Genomic DNA, 21,375 nt, shown 5'->3' on the forward strand with positions numbered 1-21,375 from the left:
TTTTGTTTCTTTTTGGGAGGAAGGAGGAGGAGGAGCACTCAGTCCACATTGCCCCACCCCGCCCCACCAATCATCTTCCTCAGCACAGCGTCTCGTGTTTTTTAAGTCCAGCATGTCCTGCAGACAGCTTTCCACTGAGCGTGACGTTAAGTTTGTCCCTTCCTGCTTGCACTCATTGTCCCGTCAACATTTGCACAAAGTGAAGGAAAATGAAAAAAAGCCAAAAAATGTTTGTTTTTCCTCTTTAGTCCACCTGAACATTCGTCTCCTTTCAGTGCAAATGAGGTAGACGTGACAAAAAGATGATCTTCTACCCATTCGGACTGTGCAAAATGAAACAGAGGTGTTTGTCTGGAAAACACACAGAGTGGAATTCCTGTACGGAGGCCCAAAGATGCCAATATTCATCTCAAACGCATATAATTTGAAGTTTAGCCAAACAAACTTGAAACTCTTTAAAATCTTAAAATGTAACTCATTAACGCCAAATGGGTTTTTTTGTTTAGAAAGAAAAATGGAGTGACTGAAAGGTCGTTTTAACAGAAGTCTCTTTTTGGCTCTCATCTAATTTAAAAGTTTTTAAAATCTCAAATATAAAAACCAATAAATAAAAAAAATGTATAACATTAGAACTAAAGGGAGGCAAAACAAAGGATGACAGAGGTGAGTTGCTGATGTCTGATTAATTAATTGGTTCAGTTACTTTGGGGAAAATACTGTGAAGAAATTAAAAACAAAATGTAGAAGTGGTTTTACTCTAACTTTGAAATAAAATTATAATTTCCGCTCTGAAGTCCACTGCCAGCTCAAAACACACAAAACTGGAATTCTTTAGGGAATAAATGTGAATCTTTATTTAAAAATCTAAAAATAAATAAATAAATAAAATTCTTAGTGTTAACCTGCCTTTAGTTATTAAAGAATGTATTAATAATAGGTTGACGTTTTAAAACCTGCTTATGCTAATAAACACTATTATTCTTTTTTTTTTTTCTTTTTTTCAAAAGCCTAATATTGGACACCTTTGGGCTTCCGTATTTGGAGGTGTTCTTGCAGATGTTACAGTGTTTTTGGGAAAGTCTTTCGCACCATAAAGACGATGTGTAAAACAAAAAAATGATAAAGTTATGGCACCAAAACGTAGTGAAAGATCTGGAAATATGTCCATACGTCATGTGATAATACTGGCTCAAAACAAAACAAACGAAAGCAAACAAAACAAAAAAACCCTGCAGCCCTGCCCAGAACTGGAGACTCCCACCCTGAGACCTCGACAGGAATGCTGGGAAAGGTAGTCCTTTTGTCCTCCTTAGAAACGTGAATATTATTTATAACTCTATCACAGTAACATTGCGCTTATTCCCCACCTAGTGGTCAAAATTGGCAATCCACATTTAAAAATTAGCGTACAACATAAATATTCCAGCTGCAGTAGAGGTAATAATAATGATGGCGTCTATTCATCTACAAATCAAGTCACGTGACAAAATAGTCATCATTATTACTCTAACACAGCCTCAGAGTTATTAGTGCTTCTATGTACAAGTCAAGAGTTTTGGACAGTGAACAATCGTCAGTTTACCTGCTACCTGTACACAGGTATCTTACATTTATAAGCATTTATATAAATAGGTAGTGTGCATGTTTATTCATACAAACGCCGCCTGTACACGAGCTCCATGCACCGCACTACTCTGTGACACACATGTACACCTTATCTACAGATGCAGAGTGTGGGGGGGGGGGGGTCAGATGTGGGGTTAGCGGTCGGCAAACACACACAAACACACACACACACTTTCAGCTCTAAAACTCTGCGGCAGCGTCACTTTGAAGGAACGAGTCGCCCAACATCGAGCTCTCAGATTAAGCACAGGCAGGTTAGCCTAGCTTAGCATTACAACAGGAGAATGACGGCAGGTAAACACACCTTTAAGTTACATTTACCTGCAGAGTAAAGGCGCAAACAACTGACCAGAAGCTAAATTCTGCGCGGCGTGCTGAGAGTACGAACGTGGCACAGATCGTTCACAGGCAGCGGACTATCCTCCTGACGCCTGCTGGAGTTATCGTTCGGAAACGGGTGTCATCTAAAACCAGCACGCATGAGCAGACGTTAGCGATGACGGGAACTAAAATAAAACGTGCTCTTTCAGTCTGCTCGCTGACCACTCACAGCGCCTCCTGCTGACCAGTAGATCATTCCCGTACGATGGGATCAACAGGAAGTAGAACATCTGCCTCAGAGACAAGTGTAAACTTCACTACGCAGAGATCTCGTAAACTTGGTTGTTTGAACACAAGAAGAACAAAGATGGAGGGGCTTCCTGTACGGAGTGCGCTGACGCCGAGGCGACTCGCGGCGACATGGGCGTGTTCCTTTAAGTGGCTTGGAGGGCAGTGGTAGGTTGGTCTCGGGTCAACAGAAAGATGGCAGTGTTTGTTTTTATTGTCGTGTACAGAATCTTAGCACTACAAATAAAAGTTGATTTTAAGAAATCTTCCCTCGGTCGCCGCCTGTACACCGCCGCCTTCAAGCCCCGCCCCCCGCCCTGAATGTTTGAAACACTTAGGAACCAGAAACGGCGTCTACAGTTCAGTTATGTACATAGTTACAGTGGTTTTTAAAGCACTGCGAGCCGAGTGGAAGCTCCACAGCCGTCGCTCTGTCTCGGTCGACGTGTTGGCGCCGTGGTAGCTGGACGTGTTGTTGGCTGATTGGATCGCTGCCCCCGTGCAGCTGCAGTGACTGCGTATAAAGGGCACGTTCAAAATTGATTTTTTAAAACTTGTGACATGTTTGTTTTTAGGATTGAAGCGCTGAAGACCGAAAAGGTCAAAATGGCGCCGTTCTGCTTCTGTGTCCCCTGAGAGAAGCAGGACGGCGCCCCCAGACTAAGACTGGCGCCGGATTCACGAGTAGGAGAGGTGAGAGCCGTTGGAGATGTGCGAGGTGACCGATGTGCTCCGGGTTAACCCGCCGTCGCTCCCCCCGCCGCCTGGCCCCCCGGAGGCTGTCCGCCTCAGCGGCTGAGGGCTGTTCCTGAGCGCCATCAGGCTGGGGCCCCTTACACTCAGACCGCCGCCGCCGTAGCCGCCCTGTGAGGAAGAGGACGAGGAGGTGGAGGAGGGAGGGGAGGAGGTGGAGAGGGCGATGGGAGGAGGCGGAGGTGGCGGAGGCAGGAGGGCCAGGGACTGCGAGGAGGCGTGGGAGGAGAGGTGGTGGACCTGGGAGTGATGGGCGTAGTGTCCGCCTCCTCCCACCCATTCCCTGGAGCGGTCCCGCTCCCTGGAGTCGCGCTCGTGGGCATCGCGGTAGAGCTGCGGCGTGCTCTGGTGGTGTTGGTAGTGTTGGGGGAGGTAGTGCTGCTGGTGATGGGAGGAGGAGTGGCCCCGGCTCTTGCTCATCTCGCCATCCCTGCCAAGGACGTGGGACGAGGCGATGGACTCGGCGCGGCTGAAGCCTCCACCGCCGTGATTCTGGCTGCGCCAGGATGGAGTCGTCACAGAGTTCTGCACGCTGTGGCTCCAATGGCTGCCGGAGCGCGGTACGGGCCGCGACGGCCAGCCGCCGGAGCCCGAGGACGGGCTGGGGGTCGGGTAGCCCTGGTTGAAAGCCTCTGCCGGGATGCCGGTCAGCGCCATGTTGCTGAAGCCCAGACGCATGCTCTCCGAGTCGAAGGCCTCAATCTCGTGAGCCTGGCGCTCGAGCAGCGTCCGGATTCGCTCGGAGCGCTCGTTCTGCAGAGTCAGCATCTCCTCCTCGATCTGTTGGACAAAAACGCGGCGGTTAGCTCGACCGGGACGCGGCCCGCGCGCTTTCACAAGCTTCGACTGTCAGAGTGAAGTCGGCCTCACCCTCTGCTCCAGCAGCGCCCGGCGGATCGACACCCTCTGCTCCAGGTCCTTCACCTCGCGCTCGTGCTGCGTGTCCGTGTGGATCTTGATCTTGCTCTGGTAGGCGTTCAGCAGCTCGAGCTCCTGCTGCAGCTGCATGCGGAGCACCTGATACTCGGCCTCCTGCGTCTCATCCAGCCGCAGCTGTGGGATCAAAACAGAGCCTCGCTATCAGCAACAAAGTCAAGCAGGTGAAAAACAAGTGTTTGTGCTGCATGTGCGCGTTTCTTTCATGTCTGGTTTTTAATTTTAGAAAATAAAAATCATTCAGCTGAAAACTACAGACAGGAAATGACTCTTCATCCTGAAGACGAAGGTTTCAGTCGATCTGACACAAAATTCAGACGCTTTCAACTGTAAGTATCAGCTGATGTCCACATGTGCGTCACATGTATCGGTGCACACAGACCAAAGGTGTGACTTTTATGATGAGATAATGAGCTTGTTAATAAAAGCAAACATTAAATCATAAGTTCAGCCCTGAAATATTACTTAATGCCTCCATGTTTACATATATTTAATAAACATGCCATATTTGAACTTCTCTAATCTAAAGCTGCTCTGACTTGAGATATTTTTGGCTGAAAGAAATTACATTTAAAATCAGTTGTTTGGATAATTTAGAATGTGAATAACATTCGTTCAGGATTTCATAAACATTTCTCCTCAGCTGGTTTATTTCCTTTAAACCGAGCTGAGCTGCAGCGCTCAGGGCTCTGTACTACGAAGCAAGTTCAACATATCCAGGATATTTTACTCCAATCTGGCGTCCTTTAAATCTGGCAATCAAGCTTTAACAGTCCAGCTGTGAGCACGTTCACATGGGAGAGGCGGGGTTTGCAGCACGTGACCAATCAGAAACATGGAAAGCTGATCGTTCAAAGGAAGATAAAAAGGGGGGAAAAAAATCAGGTGGTTAAACAGAGTGAAGGTAAGAACTGCTGCAGAGGGAGCAGGGGGGGCTCTGCAGGAAGCTGGAAGAGCCGCTGTATTAGTAAAGCTCATCTGAAGCATGATTTCACAACCTCCCTAAAGCAGGTTAGAGCTGCAGCTCAAGTTGCCATGGCGATGTAAGAAGAGAAAGCCTCTGTGTATACCCGGGCTGATCAGCCAGGGCTCATCCTGAAGTTACCTGGATAAGACCAAATCCTGCCTTGTAGTACAGGCCTCTGGTTCTAAGGTGCAGGTTGTCAGGTGTGCAGGTGCTGAAGTGTGGGAGGTTGTCAGGTGTGCGGGGTTTCAGGTGTGGGTGGTTGTCAGGTGTGCAGGTGCACGGAGGTTTCCTTGCCTTACTCACAGCCTGAGAGGACAGCATTTCGTTGATGGAGTGGTCGTACTGCTCGGCCAGGATGGCCAGCTTACGTGTTTGCTCCTCTTTGAGGCGTTTGAGGACGGCCTTGTGGTCGGACTTTGGAGTGCTCTCCAGCAGGTGGTTCCTCAGAGCTTTGTACTGACGGGTCTGGATCTTGCAGGTCTCCTGGAACTGACGCTTGACCTGCAGCTCTTTGGACTGAAACAGAAGGAAACGTGTCGAGTTCATGTAAACTGCTTTTACACAAATAAAAGCATTACGAGTTCTTCTGATCAGTGAAGAGGTCAAAGTTCTTTAAAGTATCTGCCACATTCTTCCCCTTTTCCCCCAAAGTTCTGCTGATATTGGAAAATTTATGTAGTTTGACTAAATTACATAAACATTTCCCAAATTGGCATAGGGATAGCTCAGTGGGTAGAGTGGGCGCCCCATGATCAGAAGGTTGGGGGTTCAAATCCTGCTACCCTGAGGTACCCCTGAGCAAGGTACCATCCCTAAACACAGCTTTTATAAACTGCAGGAAAAACTGAAATAAATATTGTTGTCCATCCATCCATCCATCCATTCGCTTCCGCTTATCCTTTTCAGGGTCGCGGGGGGCGCTGGAGCCTATCCCAGCTGTCATAGGGCGAGAGGCGGGGTACACCCTGGACAGGTCGCCAGTCTGTCGCAGGGCCAACACACAGGGACAGACAACCATTCACACTCACATTCACTCGCACATTCACACCTAGTGGCCATTTGGATTATCCGATTAACCTATCCCCACAAGCTGCATGTCTTTGGACGGTGGGAGGAAGCCAGAGTACCCGGAGGGAACCCACGCAAACACGGGGAGAACATGCAAACTCCACACAGAAAGATGGTGATGATGGTGGAATTGAACTCTGGACCTTCTTGCTGTGCGGCAACAGTGCTAACCACCGTGCCACCGTGCTGCCCGTTGTCAATTCGCAAAAAAACAGCATCACAATTAAGCCTCCCATAAATTATACAGAAAGGCACAAAGTCAAACAGGACTTCCAACAGCACTGGATTATAATGTTTTTATTGTTGCAAGTGCTTTTTACACGATTTTTGCAAAAACAAACGGCGAGCTGGGACGAGCTGAATGCACGTTAAGAACGCAACTCCTCCAGTTTCACATGCAAAACAAATTATTGCGCTAGCTTCTGTGGTTGCATTTCTACTGGGATTTAAAAATAGTAACAGAAACCAGGTGGTGCTGTGATCCTCCTGAGGTACCTTGAGACTCTTGGGCTGCTGCCGGACCTCCATGGCGTGCTTCTGCCGAAGCTCCTGCTCACGCCGCTTGTTGTACTCCATCTGATTGGTCAGCTCGGTCTGGTGCTGCGTTCGGATCAGCTCGGCCCGGGTGCGCTGCATCGTGCCCAGCTGCCTGAACTCGAGCTCCTGGGTGGACTCGTGGTGCCGCAGCAGCATGGCGCACTCCAGGTCCTTCTGGGTCTGCTTCTTATTCAGCTCCTAAAGGACGGAGAAAAGCAGGAATCACAGCGAATCATGGCCGGAGAGAGCAGAGCAAAAACAAACGCAGCTGCTGTCCCACCTCTCTGAGCAGGTCCTGCTCCAGGTTGTGGCGAGCCAGCAGCATCTTCCTCTTGTACTGGCGGCACTGCAGCTCGTAGTACTGCCGCTGGCGCCGCAGCAGGCTGGCCTCCTCCTCCGCCTGCATCTGCTGCAGACACTCCTTCTGACGGACCAGCCACTCCTGCTTCTCTCGCTTTGGAGTCGACTGGTTCTCGCTCAGCTCCTGTTCAGAGTTCAAGTCAGGTCAGGGCTGTGATCTCTTTATTTCATAATAATAATAATAATAATAATAATAATAATAATAATGGATTGGATTTATATAGCGCTTTTCAAGGCACCCAAAGCGCTTTACAATGCCACTATTCATTCACTCTCACATTCACACACTGGTGGAGGCAGCTACGGTTGTAGCCACAGCTGCCCTGGGGCAGACTGACAGAAGCGAGGCTGCCATATCGCGCCATCGGCCCCTCTGGCCAACACCAGTAGGCAAGTAGGGTAAAGTGTCTTGCCCAAGGACACAACGACCAGGACAGAGAGCCCAGGGATCGAACCGGCGACCTTCCGGAAGGTATCTGTAACCTTCCGGTTACAGATACGCTTCCCAACCCCCTGAGCCACGGTCGCCCATCACCAGTCAGCTCATTTATGTTCGTATCACAGATCGCTTCTGCTGCTTTATTCTGAAAATCCAGGTGCAGTCAGACGCCAGCTGTAACTCAGCTGCGCTGCCTTTTATTTTACATATTTTACTCTTTATTTAAACAGCTTCGTGTTTCAGCTCCTACAGGAACTTCTCCGTTTGTGGGAGAGATCCTGTTTGGTTTTGCTGTTTCACAGAAACCTTTAAATTACAGCCTGTCGGCACGCACGGCTCCTTTAGAGCAGCTACGTTCGGTTCAGCCTGCAGGGCACGCGCAGCTGACTGTGGAGGAACTCGCTCCGACCTCTTTCAGCTGCTCCTTGCGCTGGCGGTACTGGCGTTTCTGTGAGTCCAGTAAACTGGTGAGTTCCTTCTTCTGCTGGCCCAGGATGTGCTGCTGGAACTTCTTCTCCTCCGTCAGAGCAGCTTTCGTCTGCACGGGCACACAAACAGGATCCTTACGTTAAGAAATGAACTCATAACTCACATTAAGACAGAAAAAACTTTGATCTATGAAATGATGCAAAAACTGAATTTAAAGAATTCCTGTTAAAAACACTGAAACCTGTTTTCGCTTTTGGATTTTGAATTCATCAAATAAAAATACTCTACAAAAGATTATCATAGTAAAAACTGCACCTCCTTCTCCAGGATGGCCTGGTGCTTCTTGGCCAGCTTGTCGGCCTCTGTGGAGAACGTGTTCCTCTGGTTCTCCAGCTCTTTGTCCAGCTTCAGCTGATGCTCGTCCATCTCCGCCTTCAGCTTGTTTTCCAGGCTCATCAGCTGCTTCTGGTGCTGCCGCCTCATGCGCTTGTAGCCGGACATCTGCTCACGCAGCGCCGAGCCCTGCTCGTGCTCCTGGATCTGACGGGTCACCTGGAGGAAGGCGGTGGTGAGGTTCAAGGACTCAGCAGGTCAGCTCGAGTATCAAAAAAACGATCATTTTTAAGACTTTCTTGCTTAATTCACATGATTATTCACAACTTCACAAACGTGATGCACGTGTGAAGACATGAGCCCATTTTTACTGAGAACTGTTAAAGACTAACAGGGAAGAAAGGTGGAGGTGGTGGAGACAAAAAGCTGCCTGTTAATCCATCGCTCTGTCTGCATCTCTGAGTGCAAACGGTGGCAAAAAGACCGGTCACTACTAGGGATGGGTACCGGTATCCGTTCTGACATAAACCGTGGTAACCAGACCGAAAAGCAGCGCACATTTTGGTGCTTTTTTTTCCTGAGCTGTGATACACTTTAGATTCTAGCCAATCATTTTACGTTTCCGAGGATAGTAGGCGGGCCCAGGTACGTACGTTCTTTTAGAGCAGAGCTACAGATTAAAAACGCCCAAGGCGAAGCAGTCAAAGTCTGGCTGTACTTCACAGCAAAAGATGCAAACTCAGCAGCAACAAGTGCTTTAAGCTGATACTGTGATACTGTCAAAGGAGGTAACACCAAGAATCTGATGAAACACCTGGCGACGCATAGCGTTTTTTTAAAAGCTGAGAAATGCGCCGTATTTGATAGCTTGCTGCGAGACCTCACACCGAGCGCATCTACTGCGGTGTGGTGCCTGTTATCGACCCGGAGTTAGCAACATCCCCCAAAAACACGAAGAGGAGAGTCCTGGCCCCTAGCCCTGCCAGTGTAGCAGAAATGATGAGGATGATGATGCAGCAGCAGCCGTTCTTCTCTGCGTGAGTAGCTTAATGTTGTTCGTGAGTAATTTACGTTGAGTAGGCTAACCACGTTATTACATTAATGCATGTAAGGTGAACTAGCAAACATCATCATAGCTACATGCGGCTGTCTTCTTGTTTGATGGCAGATACTCCCTTCACCCTGGCCAAAAAGGCTAAAATGACCAAAGAAAAAGTGGAAAACAGCTGAACATGAGAGGTTTAGGACAAAGTTTGTGTTTTTTCCATTGTTTAAGCACTGCTTCCAGCCAAGAGTGATACCATATATGCCCCATAGCTGCAGAAAAGGCTAACATTGTTATCATTTTACAAAAAAACAGCTGAACATGAGAGGTTTTTGGACAAAGTTTGTGTTCTCCATTCTTTAAGCACCGGTTTGAGCACCGTTTCAAAAGTACCGTTATCGGATAAAACCTAAACGATATCCATCCGTAGTCACTACTGTCTGTGGACAAACTGAGGTCATTTTACTCCACTACAGCTCCATTCATAGATATCTGTAGAACCTCCATCTCTATCTGTGACGGATCTTACCAAAGAGGCCGTGCGGATGGTGGCAAAGTGGTCACGGTTTCGATAGAAGGCTCGCCGGCGTCCAGCTGAAGGAGCCTGAGGCTGATCCATCTCTGGCTGGTACGGGTCATCGTAGATGTTGTCCTGACCCTGAGGAGGAGGAGGGAGAATCAGGATGGTGAATCCAGAGGAGGCGAGCTGGATGTCAGGTGAGCTTTAAGCCAAGCACTTACCGTGGGTCGGTGGATGATGGAGCTGTTGGAGGTGACCGTGTGCTCGCCCTCCTGCATCATGGCCATCTCGTTGCTGCTGTCGTCGGAGGCGTCGGCGAGGCTGTTGACCGAGCTGCTCTGAGAGCTGGCTGAGATGGACATACTGGGAACAGACTGGGAGCTCTCCATGCTGTTAACGGTGCCCGTCTGCAGCAGGTACGGCTCCACCTCCTGAAACACACAAAACAAAATCTTCTTTCACACATGAATCCTCATCAGGAGTCCCTCCCAGCCCGATCACATGACAAGACCTAAAGCTGAAACGGAGAGGGCGACAGCTCAGGCGGCCCGCCTTCGGCTTTCTCACTATTTTTGTGCACACAGTCAAGTTTCCAGTAACACTCCAACATTCCTGCTTAAAGCCAGTCCGAGGAAAATGTTCTGACGTTAGTTTCCTCCTTTTTTGGTATTTCAAGCCAAAAAAAAAGCACAAATCTCCTGATCTGTGCTCCTTCCTCACCACCTCCTCCTCGCCTCCCTCGGTGACGGGGCCGTTCTGTTGGGTTTCCTGGAACAGGATCTTCTTCATCTTGCGGTACTGCAGGTTGTCGAGCTCCCTCACCGCATCCTTGGTTCGTGCGATCAGGTCCATGACGACGGTCAGCGGGCGCTCGTGGCACAAGAAGCGATGCTGCGGGAGGAGGGATAGAAATGACAGGTGAGCACACAGCAGGGCAGGTTTAAAAAAACTGTCCTGGATCAATAACGCTCACATTGAGAAGCACGTCCGAGGTAGGCCGGTCCTGGGGAATCTTCTGTAGGCAAGAGTCGACAAAACTGCGGAAGGAATCGGACCTGAAACAAAAACACAACATCAGTTCACTGCAGTGTCTCCGAAGTGGACAGAGGGATACACGGCGCCGCAGGAAAACATGGAGGCTGCTCACCAGTGATTGGACTGCAGGACGGGGCTTTCATTCTGAGCGATGTGGTATAAGGCACTCATAGCATTCATGTTGAACAGGGGGGGTTTCCTCTCCGCTGCAGAAGAACGACAGTTAGCATCACAGAGCCCCAGGCTCACAGTTTAAGAGCACAGACAGCAGCTCATACCCAGCTCTATGCAGGTGATGCCCAGGGACCAGACGTCCACCTTCCCGTCGTACTGGCCCTCGTCCATGGCCAAGATCACCTCCGGAGCCATCCTGGAGAAGACAGAGAGAATGGGCCGAGTCATCCGCTGCTGCGCCGCACGACGTGCAAAATGTGTTTCAGCGAAACAACAAAAAAAGCTGCACTACGAGAAAAAAAACTCAGATGTTGTCCACTTATTTTATTATTCTGGGGTTAAAACTGAACATCTGCAGACAAATAAAGCTACACTGAAGCTGTTTAATCAACAGCTGGTAAAAGTAAAATCTCAGAGGGCAGCGCTGATGATCCTGAATATGACCTTTCAGCTAATATTAGGCTAATTTTGCTGTTGAAAAGAGACTTTGAACAGATCCTGGGTACAAATTCAAGAAGCTTTCAAATGTAAACGAAGGAGATCTCATCTGTGGTCCGGTCCTATTCACGCTCTGATTGGTCGTTGGTGTTGTCTGTTCAAAACATGGACTGAACGAGCTCCATCGATGCTCACCAGTATGGCGTCCCCACGAAGGAGTTGGCCGGCGACACGATGGAGGCGGAGCCAAAGTCCCCCAGTTTGACCTGACCCGGCTCCGTCAGCAGGATGTTTCCTGCCTTCACGTCCCTGCAGGAGAGAGGAGAGTGTGACCCCTGCTGGCGGTGGGCTCTAACTGCATCTACTCCACACGTCTGTGCGTTTGCAGGTCTTCTTGGTTTAAAGGAGCTGACGGACAAACAGATCTTACCTGTGAATCATATTGTGAGAGTGAAGATATGCCAACCCCTGCAGTGCACCGTGGGTAATAGCAGCTATTTCTACTTCCTGGAGCGGCTTTTTGTGAACTGCAAGGAGAAAGAAGAGTTTATTCATCAGAAAAACCAGAAACACAAGAACGACGAATAAAAACGGGTGAAGTGTTTGCAGCACTGCACGAACCTTCAAGGAGGTCTGAGGCCGAGCCGAGGCAATACTCCATCACCAGCTGAGGAGGAAACGACAGCGATTACACATCATCAGTGAAGGAGCTCACACAGCCGACCTAACATGATGAACTCCTCCACCTCTATGTGTCACAGCTCGGCTGAGACCGCTTCGACCAACAGAAACGTCTCCATTTCAATGTTTTTCCACTGTGAGGTGATGTCACCGAATAACAGTTCAGTTACTAAACACTTGTTCCTAATAAAATGACATTTCCCCCCCTATAATAACCAACAGGAGACAGACTATGGGCAATTTAGAGTTACCACTTAACCTAACCCCAATAACTGCGTGTTTTTGGACTGTGGGAAGAAGCCGTTGTACCTGGAGTGAACCCACACAATCATTGGGAGAGCATGCAAACTCTACAAAGACCCCGGCCTGATAGAGGAATGAACTCAGGACCTTCTTGCTGTGATTCAACAATGCTAACCACTGTGCTGGCCCTAGGTAAAACACCTCCCCGTTAACCACGCGTTACAGGACGTACCCATGCCGTGTGCTCCTTCAGGTAGCAGCCCAGGTACTCGATGGTGTTGGGGTGGCGAAGCTTCTGCAGGAACTTCACCTCTTTGATGATGTCCTGCCATTTCTGCACAGCAACAGAAAAACACTCAGCTCTTCTTTCTAAAGTGTCTCACAGCACATTTAAAATGTAAAGAAGTTCGAAAGAATTTAAATCTGTAAAATAACTTTTCTGGCACACAAAATCCCAAAATTAGCTGCTTAACATCAGTGCGACTGTTTCCTATCAGAGCACGAGCAGACGAGGGCAGGCAGATCTTCAAATCTACGATCGTTGCGCTCGTTACCTCGTTGGTCTGCTTGCCGCTGTACGACATCTTTTTGATGGCCACCACTTCATTGTTGCTGACATCTCGGGCCTGTTGGACGACACAAACACAATCAGCCCTCAGTACATTTCAGTTCTGTTTCAGGAATCGAACCCGCGATCTGCAAGCCTGCCCTCACAGGCATGCATCCACCGAGACTGTGCTGATGAGGAGCCAGTTCTTATTGTGCAACTACACCAGAGGGTGGAGTAATCTCTGTGTGAGAAAAGTAATGGCTCGGGCCCAGGAACGTTACGCTGCTGTGGTGACAGGTAGTTGGCATGGCGCCGCGCTTGACTTTGATGGAAAGGAGTGGAACCGGTTTTCGATTGGGGACTGCGTCAGGATGTGTGAGCAACCGGTTTGTCCCCTCTGACAAACTGCCGGCGAAACAACTTCATAGATTTATTTAAAAAGGTTTCTAATGAGCAACATTTAAAGAGAGAAAAATATTATTTATCTCTCTCTCTCTCTAGATCTATATCTCTATATATCTCTATCTATATCTATATTCATGAATTATAATCAAGCTGAACCAGTGAACAGAGAAAGATTTCTCTCAGACGGTTGGATAATAAAAGGTTTCAATCCGACCTCCTGACTTTACTGTGAAAGGATTAGCTTCTTATTCCAGTCTTTAGACTCATCCAGCATGCTGCTGTTCTCTGGAAGGAGGTGGAGACTGCAGTAAGTAAACTGTGCCCACTTCGTTATTTTTAAAGTAATGTTTGGTTTAGGAGACAATAGAGTAAGCTTTCTTCCTCTTCCTGTTTATTTAAGACTGATGTATTTATGCTTCTAGGTAACTGTGTCATGTTTGATTTCACCTCTGACAGAATCCATCAGAACAGAAAAGGAAAGTGTTTTCTTTGTGCTCGTCTTCGTTTGCATTTAAAACAACGAAATTGTGGAAACGTGACCTGGTGCACAGGAAATGCACTCCCTGGAGAAACCGGCTTCGTCTAATCCCCAGTCCTGATTACAAACGTTCCTTCGCTTCTCGTCTGCTTTGCGTTCAGGAAAAATCAGCTTACTGTGAAAGCCGACAGTAACCGGGTCACGCGTGTGTAAATGACACGACTCGCTTTGTTACAGGATTTTCTTTTAGAATAACATCTAAAGACACGAAGGGGAAAGAAATAAGAGGTTTACTTCTGTAACCGAGTCTGCTCCATTTACTCGGCACAATTAGTCTGTTGGAAAAACGTTTCTTTACATCAGTTTTCCTTTCCTCTTTTTCCCCTCGGACTCAGTGTGCAGGTTAATTTTAGGACCACTTGGTGGAGCCAAACGATCGACAAGCCCTGCTCGGTGAGGCGAGAACAGAGCTGGACACAATGATCCATTAGTCATCCAAACTACATGATTTATTTTTGAATCACATACTCGATGTTCTCACAGCTGTTCAAAGTGTTGGATCCTGATCCTGAGAGAGGACGCTGCTTACAGGCGCCAGATGAAGTCGTTCTGCATTCTCACAGTACTGATAAGACCCTGTGATGCAACAGCATCACCTCTGCTGTCAAGAAGACCTGAAATGAGCATTAAAATACAAAAAACTAACATCTTTGGAGTCCCAATACAGCAGCATTGTATGATTTACTGCTCATCATAATTTTCCTTTATCTTATACTGAGCCTTGGAGCAGCCCATCAGTTCACCCTCGACACAAACAGGAGGTTTAAAAGCAGCTAGGTTGTTGTTTTGGTTTTTTTGGAGGGGGGGGGGGGGGGGCGGCAGAGATCTCAGTCATGTCATCAGTGGAAGCCAAAATCCTAACCGATAGAATTGTGACTCAATGGGGGACAATGTGTGACGCAGCACATAAAAAGCCAGACAAACACCCCAGAACAGCCGAGCAGCGATCAAACCAATAATAACTGTTAGTTATTGTCACCGTCTGCTAACATCGCTCTCAACTACAGCTGAAAGATGTTGTTTATCGAACGATTTCTGATCCATAACCTGCAAATAAACAGCCACGGCCAGCAAACGTCTCAGCAGGTTTTTCATGAACAAACAGAAATAAACTTTTTCACCGTTAGCTGTGGCGATAACGCTGCATAGTCGAGCAACAGTTTCGTACAAAGTGCAGCTTTTAATCAATTATCGTTCCTTAATATACTGCTAATAGGAGGGCTGGGTATCGCCACTGATTTCTAGAATCGATTCAATTCACGATTCGAATCGGGAAAATTTTGCCTCTGTCAGAAATATTATAATTCTGATCATGCATCAGTACATTTCCATATTTTTATATCTATAAAAAGAAAGCTGACACTTGTGAGACTTTATCAAAGGTGTGAGCGTCACAGCAGAGGCCTTTGTGTCAAAGCAGCTGAAGATAAAACAGAAAAACATGAAGCAGATTTTCCTGTTCTGGGATTTTATAACAGATAACCTTAAAAACATTCTGCAGTAGATCAAAAACAAAAGAAAGTCATTAATCAACACATGAATGTTACCTGACGGAACAACTGATGGACAAAGTGAGGACTTTATACCAGTTTTTAAACTGTGTTGATCGGCCACGTAAAACCAGACTTATGATAAAATATCTGCAATGTTTGTTTTTCTTCCTGAATACTGTCGTTGTTTATATTTACTGCGGGAAGAAACGGTAAAAACGGCGTTTTATAAGGAAAACGCTGGAAAGCCTGTGAGCAAAACCAAAACCACGCGGACCCGCCGACAGATCAGAGTCAGCGAGCTGTCGGCTTTCAGCCCCGACCGTGTCCGTGCCGTCGGTGAGAAAGTCACAGCTCACTGATTCTGATGCGTCGGCGGGTCGAGCTTTGTGTTTACGTCTCTGTGCAGAAGCCTGTTCCTGCTCTCAGTTACTGTTTTAAATGTTCGGTGGTTGTTGAAATTTTGTGAGGTTTCACCGGAGATTCTGGCGTTTCTGGCAAAATAAAATTATATTTAAAAATCGATTCAGGATTTGAATGAATCGATTTTACGTTATTCAAGCCAGAATCAATTATAATCGATAATTAAAACCCAGCCCTAGCTAATAGGGTTTTTTTTAATCAATATCAAGTTTTCACAAAACCTTTAATTTACTGTTATTATTTATTTCACTGCTTAGAAATCGTGACTACTAATTAGAAGCTCTTAGTTGCCACCTCCCTCAGTTTAAGGCAGCTTTCTTTTGATTGGCAGCTCTTCAGCTGAAGGTCTGAAGAGTGAGTGGGCGGGGCTTCTGTGCCTGGGATGGTCGCATATAGGGGCTCAACTTTGACCTCACACAGACCCAAAAGAATAAAACAAACAAACAAACAAACAAACAAACAAAACAGCTTGAGGGTCACCTCTCAGGGATTACTGTACACGCACCGCCCTCGCTACTTCAACACGAACATCCACCGCTGGAACAGGAGACAAGACAGGAAACGCAAACACTTGAAGCTGTTGTGAGCGACAGTTTCAGAGACGCTGAGGGGCGCCGCGTGTGAAACGTTCTTTTTTATCTGATGCAAATTGCTGCGCAGCGTCTATTTCTGCAGCTCTTCTCTAATGGCCTTTCAAGGCTCCTCTGAAACTCAGACATGCAGTGTGGAGGTGTGAGTCTACCACTCAGCCTCAAGAATATTTTACAGGTGAAATGAGATGCAGAGGCGCGGCGCACACACTCGTCGTGTTCCCACTGTTTTCTAATAAGCTGGGGGACATTTTCAGATTCACACTCTCTTTATTAATGACAGATAAGAGTGATTTTAAAGAGAAACCCACACAGATCCACGCGGTGGACAGTTCGGCGAGTACATCCAAGAGACACTCTGACAACAATCCAAACTATTTGATTTGGTTTAAGATAAGCCCAGCGTGCAGAACGCCGTGCTGCTGTATGTCTGCACCTATACAAACATGTGCAGATGCAAGCTTCACGTCTGCTCTGGTCCCACACTTCTAAACTGGTTCACACCCATCAGTCACCGACTGCTGGAAAAACGTGATGATTCGCCGTCTAGCCGCAGAGCTTCCTTGTACTAAGAATAGCTTCAAGAACATTTTCTAAGAATTTCCCCTTAAAGTCAGAAGTAAATCCCGGCAGAGATAAAACTTTTTCATAAAACATGCTCAGCCTTTAAAAGAGCTTTGAAGCTGAAGTGTTTGAAGCAGAGAGGAGCAGTTAAGAGGTTTAGGAGTTTCTTAAGGACAGGAGGACGTGGTGGAACGATGCTCGTAGGTCACACAACCCCATGTGTTCACGTTCCAGAGGATCTGATCATTGCTACAATATGACGATCAAAACAGCCACTTAACTCGTGCACATCTTTGTTCTAGATGTAAGAAAACATGCTGCCTTGGAGCGCCACAGCACAGAAACAGGTTGCACCAATAGCCCGACTGAGGTTTCTGCATCAGGACCAAAAGCACATGTGGTCCTTAGCTAGTCCTGTATAAGACCTGAGGACAGACGACCTCACACTGACTCTGGAACACTCGGGTTTACAGACTGGCCGATATGGCCTGAAATCCATATTGCGGTATAAATTGAAGCATGTGCGGTAACGATATATATCGCGATACATTCTTCTGTGTAATGAATTCTCCGCACTATAAGGCCACTTAAAATCCTTTAATTTTCTCACAAATGAACAGGGCGCCTAATGTATGAATTCTGGTTGTGCTTACTGACCTTGAACCGATTTACTGTGCTACACGGCGCTCAGAAAAATTTGTGGGTTTTTCCTTGTTTGTTTGTTTGTTTGTTTGTATTACTTGATCCCTAAAGTGTTCTCCAATGAGACGACAGCGACTCACAGCTCATTTAAGTTTGAGACCGCTGCTTTAGAGGCCCACACCTTTATTTTTGGTGGGTACTGTAGTTATGAAGGTGCAGAGTCCAAACAAGCTGTGGACTTTAGTAAATCCAGGAGCAGACAGGATCGGCACATGTGACTAACTTTCTCTGAGGGATCATTTAACATGTAAACAACTTCACCTGATGTCTTTGTTTTAAACTCACACCTGGAGAGAGAAGCTGCTCACACTGAACAACATTAAAACCAGAGAGTGAGTTTGTTACTGACACGGTCAAAAGCGGACGCACTTCCGATGTTACTCACAAAGTACACCGCTCCAAAGCTCCCGTGGCCGATCTCCCGGAGGTCGGTGAACAGCTTCTCCGGGTCATCTTTGCAGAACAGATCAGCCACCTCGGGGTCCTTCAGATTGCCCGCCCGCGCATTCGAGGGCATGGCCAGGGCCTGGAGGATGGAGAGAGTGCTCAGGTCAGTGCTGCAGATTGAAATCAGGGTGAAAACATGGAGGTCAGAGGTCAAAGCTTTTTCTTGTTAACTGGGGTTTTGGTCATAATCAGATTTTCTCAGATTTTCCCCTGGAGGCAAATAAATCTTTATGATCTGTGGATTCTGACCTCTGTTCAGACATTTACAGGTTTTTTTATTAGTTTTCTTATTAACGTGAAACATAAATAAAATATAATTACCATTATACAAACAATCACATAGCTATGTCCACACATACATATTTATGTACCTAAATGAGTATATAAAGGAGGGGAAAGAGGTTTTCTAAGTATCAATGATTCGGATTCAAGTACTGGAAAAGCTGGATCAAAGTTTTGCTATATGTTGGCTGCCCCTTTAACTAAGACAGCGGGTGCCTGTGTTGCTTTTGCAGCATGTGATTTGCCCGTTTATACTTCAGCTGGGCTGAAAACCATCAAATTAATGTGCCAAACATGCTGGGAAATGCGTTCCTGCACTCTTGTAAAGTGACCCACTTCCAGTCTTCCCTCACAGAGACTCCATCAGCTTCCCTGATGTTCCCAGCCTGTGCTGCACATCTGTAACGCTGCGTATTGCACCAGGAATCCCACGACTGGCTGCTGCTGACGTTACCGTTCACAGTTAACATGGATCTGCACTTCAGCCGTCTATCTGGGAACCGGCTGACAAGTCGAGGCTTGTGAAGCGTTCCAGGGAAAATCGGGCTGTTTCACCGTGGGAGTGCCAAATACAAACAATGCAGGGAGGGAGAGTGACACGGACCCATGTGGGCGAGACAAAATGGCAGCTGCGTTTTCACAAAGTGCTCTTCACCATGAATGGGCTTCAATGAAGAACTGTTCGGCTCAGATCGCTTTAGTGACGGCAGCAGCGTGACGCGAAAGGCTGACAGCTTCCAAAATAAGGACGCGCTCGTCCTTCAAATCCGCTCACCCAGTCCGAGCAGTCATGTTCAGCCTCTGTCTTCTTGTTTCTACGACGACAGCGCTGCTGAAAAACATCAGAGGAGATCCACTCGTACCAAAACTAACGACGCCGACGATGACCAGCCCGGCGCTTCGGTGCAGACGCTTCGAATGTTTGGCTGTCCAAAATGGATCAGGTGTTCATTTGATGCACTCTCGGTATGAACAGTGCCGTGTTCACCTCCTCCCGCTGATACACAACTTTAGAGCTCCTGCAGACAGGTATGCACAAGCTCCTCCCTCAGCAGGTGAGGAAATTCAAGTGCACAACAATGAACAACGCTTCGAGGAATTCCAAGAGATGGCGTTTCAAAAAACATAAATGTTAATCATTAAGAATAACCTGATACACAGACAGCAACGCACCCGATACCTGCAGCTCCACCTACCGTGGCGACCACTCCCACCTCCTCTATGGGAAACAACAGCGCAGCCGTAAGTTGGCGGTTCTTCCCGTGTGTAACGTTAACACCGCGTTAATTTAACAGGATAAAAACTGAATTTATACAGCACCAAATCCCAGCGACTGTCACTGTCATACATGCCTACCATTGTTAGGGGCGGGTTTTGATGATCGATTTATCGATTAAAATCGATTCTGGCTTGGATAACGTGATATCGATTCATTCAAATCCTGAATCGATTTTTTAATATCAATTTATTTTGCCCGAAATACCAGAATCTCAGTTTCAACAACCACCAAAGATGAAAACAGTAACTGAGAGCAGGAACAGGCTTCTGCACAGAGACGTAAACACAAAGCTCGACCCGCCGAAGCATCAGGATCAGCGAGCTGTGACTTTCTCACCGACGGCACGGACACGGTCGGGGCTGAAAGCCGACAGCTCGCCGACTCTGATGTGTCGGCGGGTCGAGCTTTGTGTTCACGCCCTTTTTGCGCTGATTCTGAAGCTGTTAGTTTGATCTCTCTCCAAACAACATTGACCGAACCAGCAGCAAAAGAAGATCCAAACTACGCTTCACACAAACATCGTCATGAATTCACTCTGACTTTTGCTGTTTTGCTTCCACCAGGATAAAGTCACACTTCATGCACAGCTCCCTCTCTCTCTCTGTTTCCCGTCTAAAAATCTGTTTTCTTCATTATTCGCTTGCTTGTTACGCACAAGTCTGCCGTTGTTTACAGGCTGTCGGACGCTGTTTGTTTCCTTTTACTTACCGTATTTCCCGGACTACAAAGCGCACCTGAATATTAGCCGCACAAGCTAAAATCAGGGGAAAATCCTGTTTTGTACATACATTAGCCGCACCTGACCAAAAGCCGCAGGTGTTTCAATGTTGACTTATCATATGTAAGAGAATATGCACAAAGCGAATTGTCAGGAAAGAGATGGCTGTTTGGAGACACACCCCTTTTATTAATATTTTGAAAAACAAGTTATGGGTACATATTTGCACATGTAGTACATAACAGTAACCTACAGCACACCAGAAAAATAGATTCGGACTACCTTTTAGGCTCAGGTGCAGTGACACGGCTTTAACAAGAAGAAAAGTCAGTCATTCACCATCTTTCTCTTCTTCCTGCGCTCTAAAAACACCAAAGTCCTCTTCTCCAGTGTCGGATACAAACAGGCTCAGGATGGCTTCGTCATCCACTCTCCGCTTCTCTCCTTCGTTGTCACTTTCAAAACCAAAGAAATCCTCGTTGTCAGTGTCGGAGTCGAACACCCTCAGAAGGGCCGTGGCGGTGTCCTCCTCTCCATCATGCAGCAGTCCAGCCCTTCAAAATCCGTTGGTGATCGTGGATGTTTTCGCACTTTTCCACGCTGTCAGAATCCACCGGTGGAGTTGGGCATAACTTGCTTTTCGCAAGTTTATCGCCGCTCGTCATCCACGCCTCCCGCTGAATGCGTAGAGCTACTTTGAAGTTTGTTTTTCGCGCTACTTCGTACGGCACTACGTTGCCTGGCGGACGGACATGTGACTAACATACCACTCTTGAACCCCGATCCTTCCGCCAGGCAACGTAGTGCCGTACAACAGCGGAACAAACAAAACAAATCGTCTTACGATATGACAAAAATCATGGAAAATCCATAGAAAAGCCGCACCTGACTAAAAGCCGCAGGGTTCAAAGCTTGTGCAAAAAGTAGCGGCTTATAGCCCGACAATTACGGTACTTCCGAAAAGAAAAACCTAATTTCTGTCGTTCAATACTGAACAAATTTAAACGTTTTAAAATTATACAAAATGCAAAACGCTGTGTCTGTAATAAAACCGCTGTAACTTCAGAGGTGATGTTCATGTGCTGATTAATGGTTTTCTTCCCTTTTTGATCGACTGCAGAATATTTTTATAAAATCCAGAACAGGAAAATCTGCTTCATGTTTTTCTGTTTTATCTTCAGCTGCTTTGACACA

At 47.1% G+C, this 21,375-nt stretch overlaps 1 protein-coding gene across 3 annotated transcripts in view; it reads right to left on the reverse strand.

Annotated features, from left to right (window-relative positions):
• Nucleotides 1-21,375, reverse strand: part of taok2a (TAO kinase 2a) — a 28,854-nt gene that overhangs the window by 1,082 nt on the left and 6,397 nt on the right. The window contains exons 2-20 of one of the 3 annotated variants that reach the window (XM_080906427.1): nucleotides 17,841-17,981; nucleotides 12,748-12,819; nucleotides 12,426-12,527; nucleotides 11,891-11,936; nucleotides 11,700-11,796; nucleotides 11,465-11,578; nucleotides 10,936-11,027; nucleotides 10,770-10,863; nucleotides 10,596-10,677; nucleotides 10,343-10,513; nucleotides 9,844-10,053; nucleotides 9,632-9,760; nucleotides 8,040-8,276; nucleotides 7,705-7,833; nucleotides 6,777-6,980; nucleotides 6,455-6,694; nucleotides 5,030-5,407; nucleotides 3,859-4,041; nucleotides 1-3,768 (exon numbers count right to left, since the gene is read on the reverse strand). The exon at nucleotides 1-3,768 is cut by the window's left edge and continues 1,082 nt beyond it. In XM_080906427.1, coding sequence (XP_080762553.1) covers nucleotides 2,914-3,768; nucleotides 3,859-4,041; nucleotides 5,030-5,407; nucleotides 6,455-6,694; nucleotides 6,777-6,980; nucleotides 7,705-7,833; nucleotides 8,040-8,276; nucleotides 9,632-9,760; nucleotides 9,844-10,053; nucleotides 10,343-10,513; nucleotides 10,596-10,677; nucleotides 10,770-10,863; nucleotides 10,936-11,027; nucleotides 11,465-11,578; nucleotides 11,700-11,796; nucleotides 11,891-11,936; nucleotides 12,426-12,527; nucleotides 12,748-12,819; nucleotides 17,841-17,972 — 3,567 coding nt within the window. In that variant the 5' untranslated portion in view covers nucleotides 17,973-17,981 and the 3' untranslated portion in view covers nucleotides 1-2,913. The remainder of the gene's footprint in view (nucleotides 3,769-3,858; nucleotides 4,042-5,029; nucleotides 5,408-6,454; nucleotides 6,695-6,776; nucleotides 6,981-7,704; nucleotides 7,834-8,039; nucleotides 8,277-9,631; nucleotides 9,761-9,843; nucleotides 10,054-10,342; nucleotides 10,514-10,595; nucleotides 10,678-10,769; nucleotides 10,864-10,935; nucleotides 11,028-11,464; nucleotides 11,579-11,699; nucleotides 11,797-11,890; nucleotides 11,937-12,425; nucleotides 12,528-12,747; nucleotides 12,820-17,840; nucleotides 17,982-21,375) is intronic. The other 2 variants (XM_080906429.1, XM_080906428.1) reach the window with 2 other exon arrangements.

Source organism: Rhamphochromis sp. 'chilingali', assembly GCF_963969265.1.
Source record: "Rhamphochromis sp. 'chilingali' genome assembly, chromosome: 15".
NCBI classification, from domain to species: Eukaryota; Metazoa; Chordata; class Actinopteri; order Cichliformes; family Cichlidae; genus Rhamphochromis; species Rhamphochromis sp. 'chilingali'.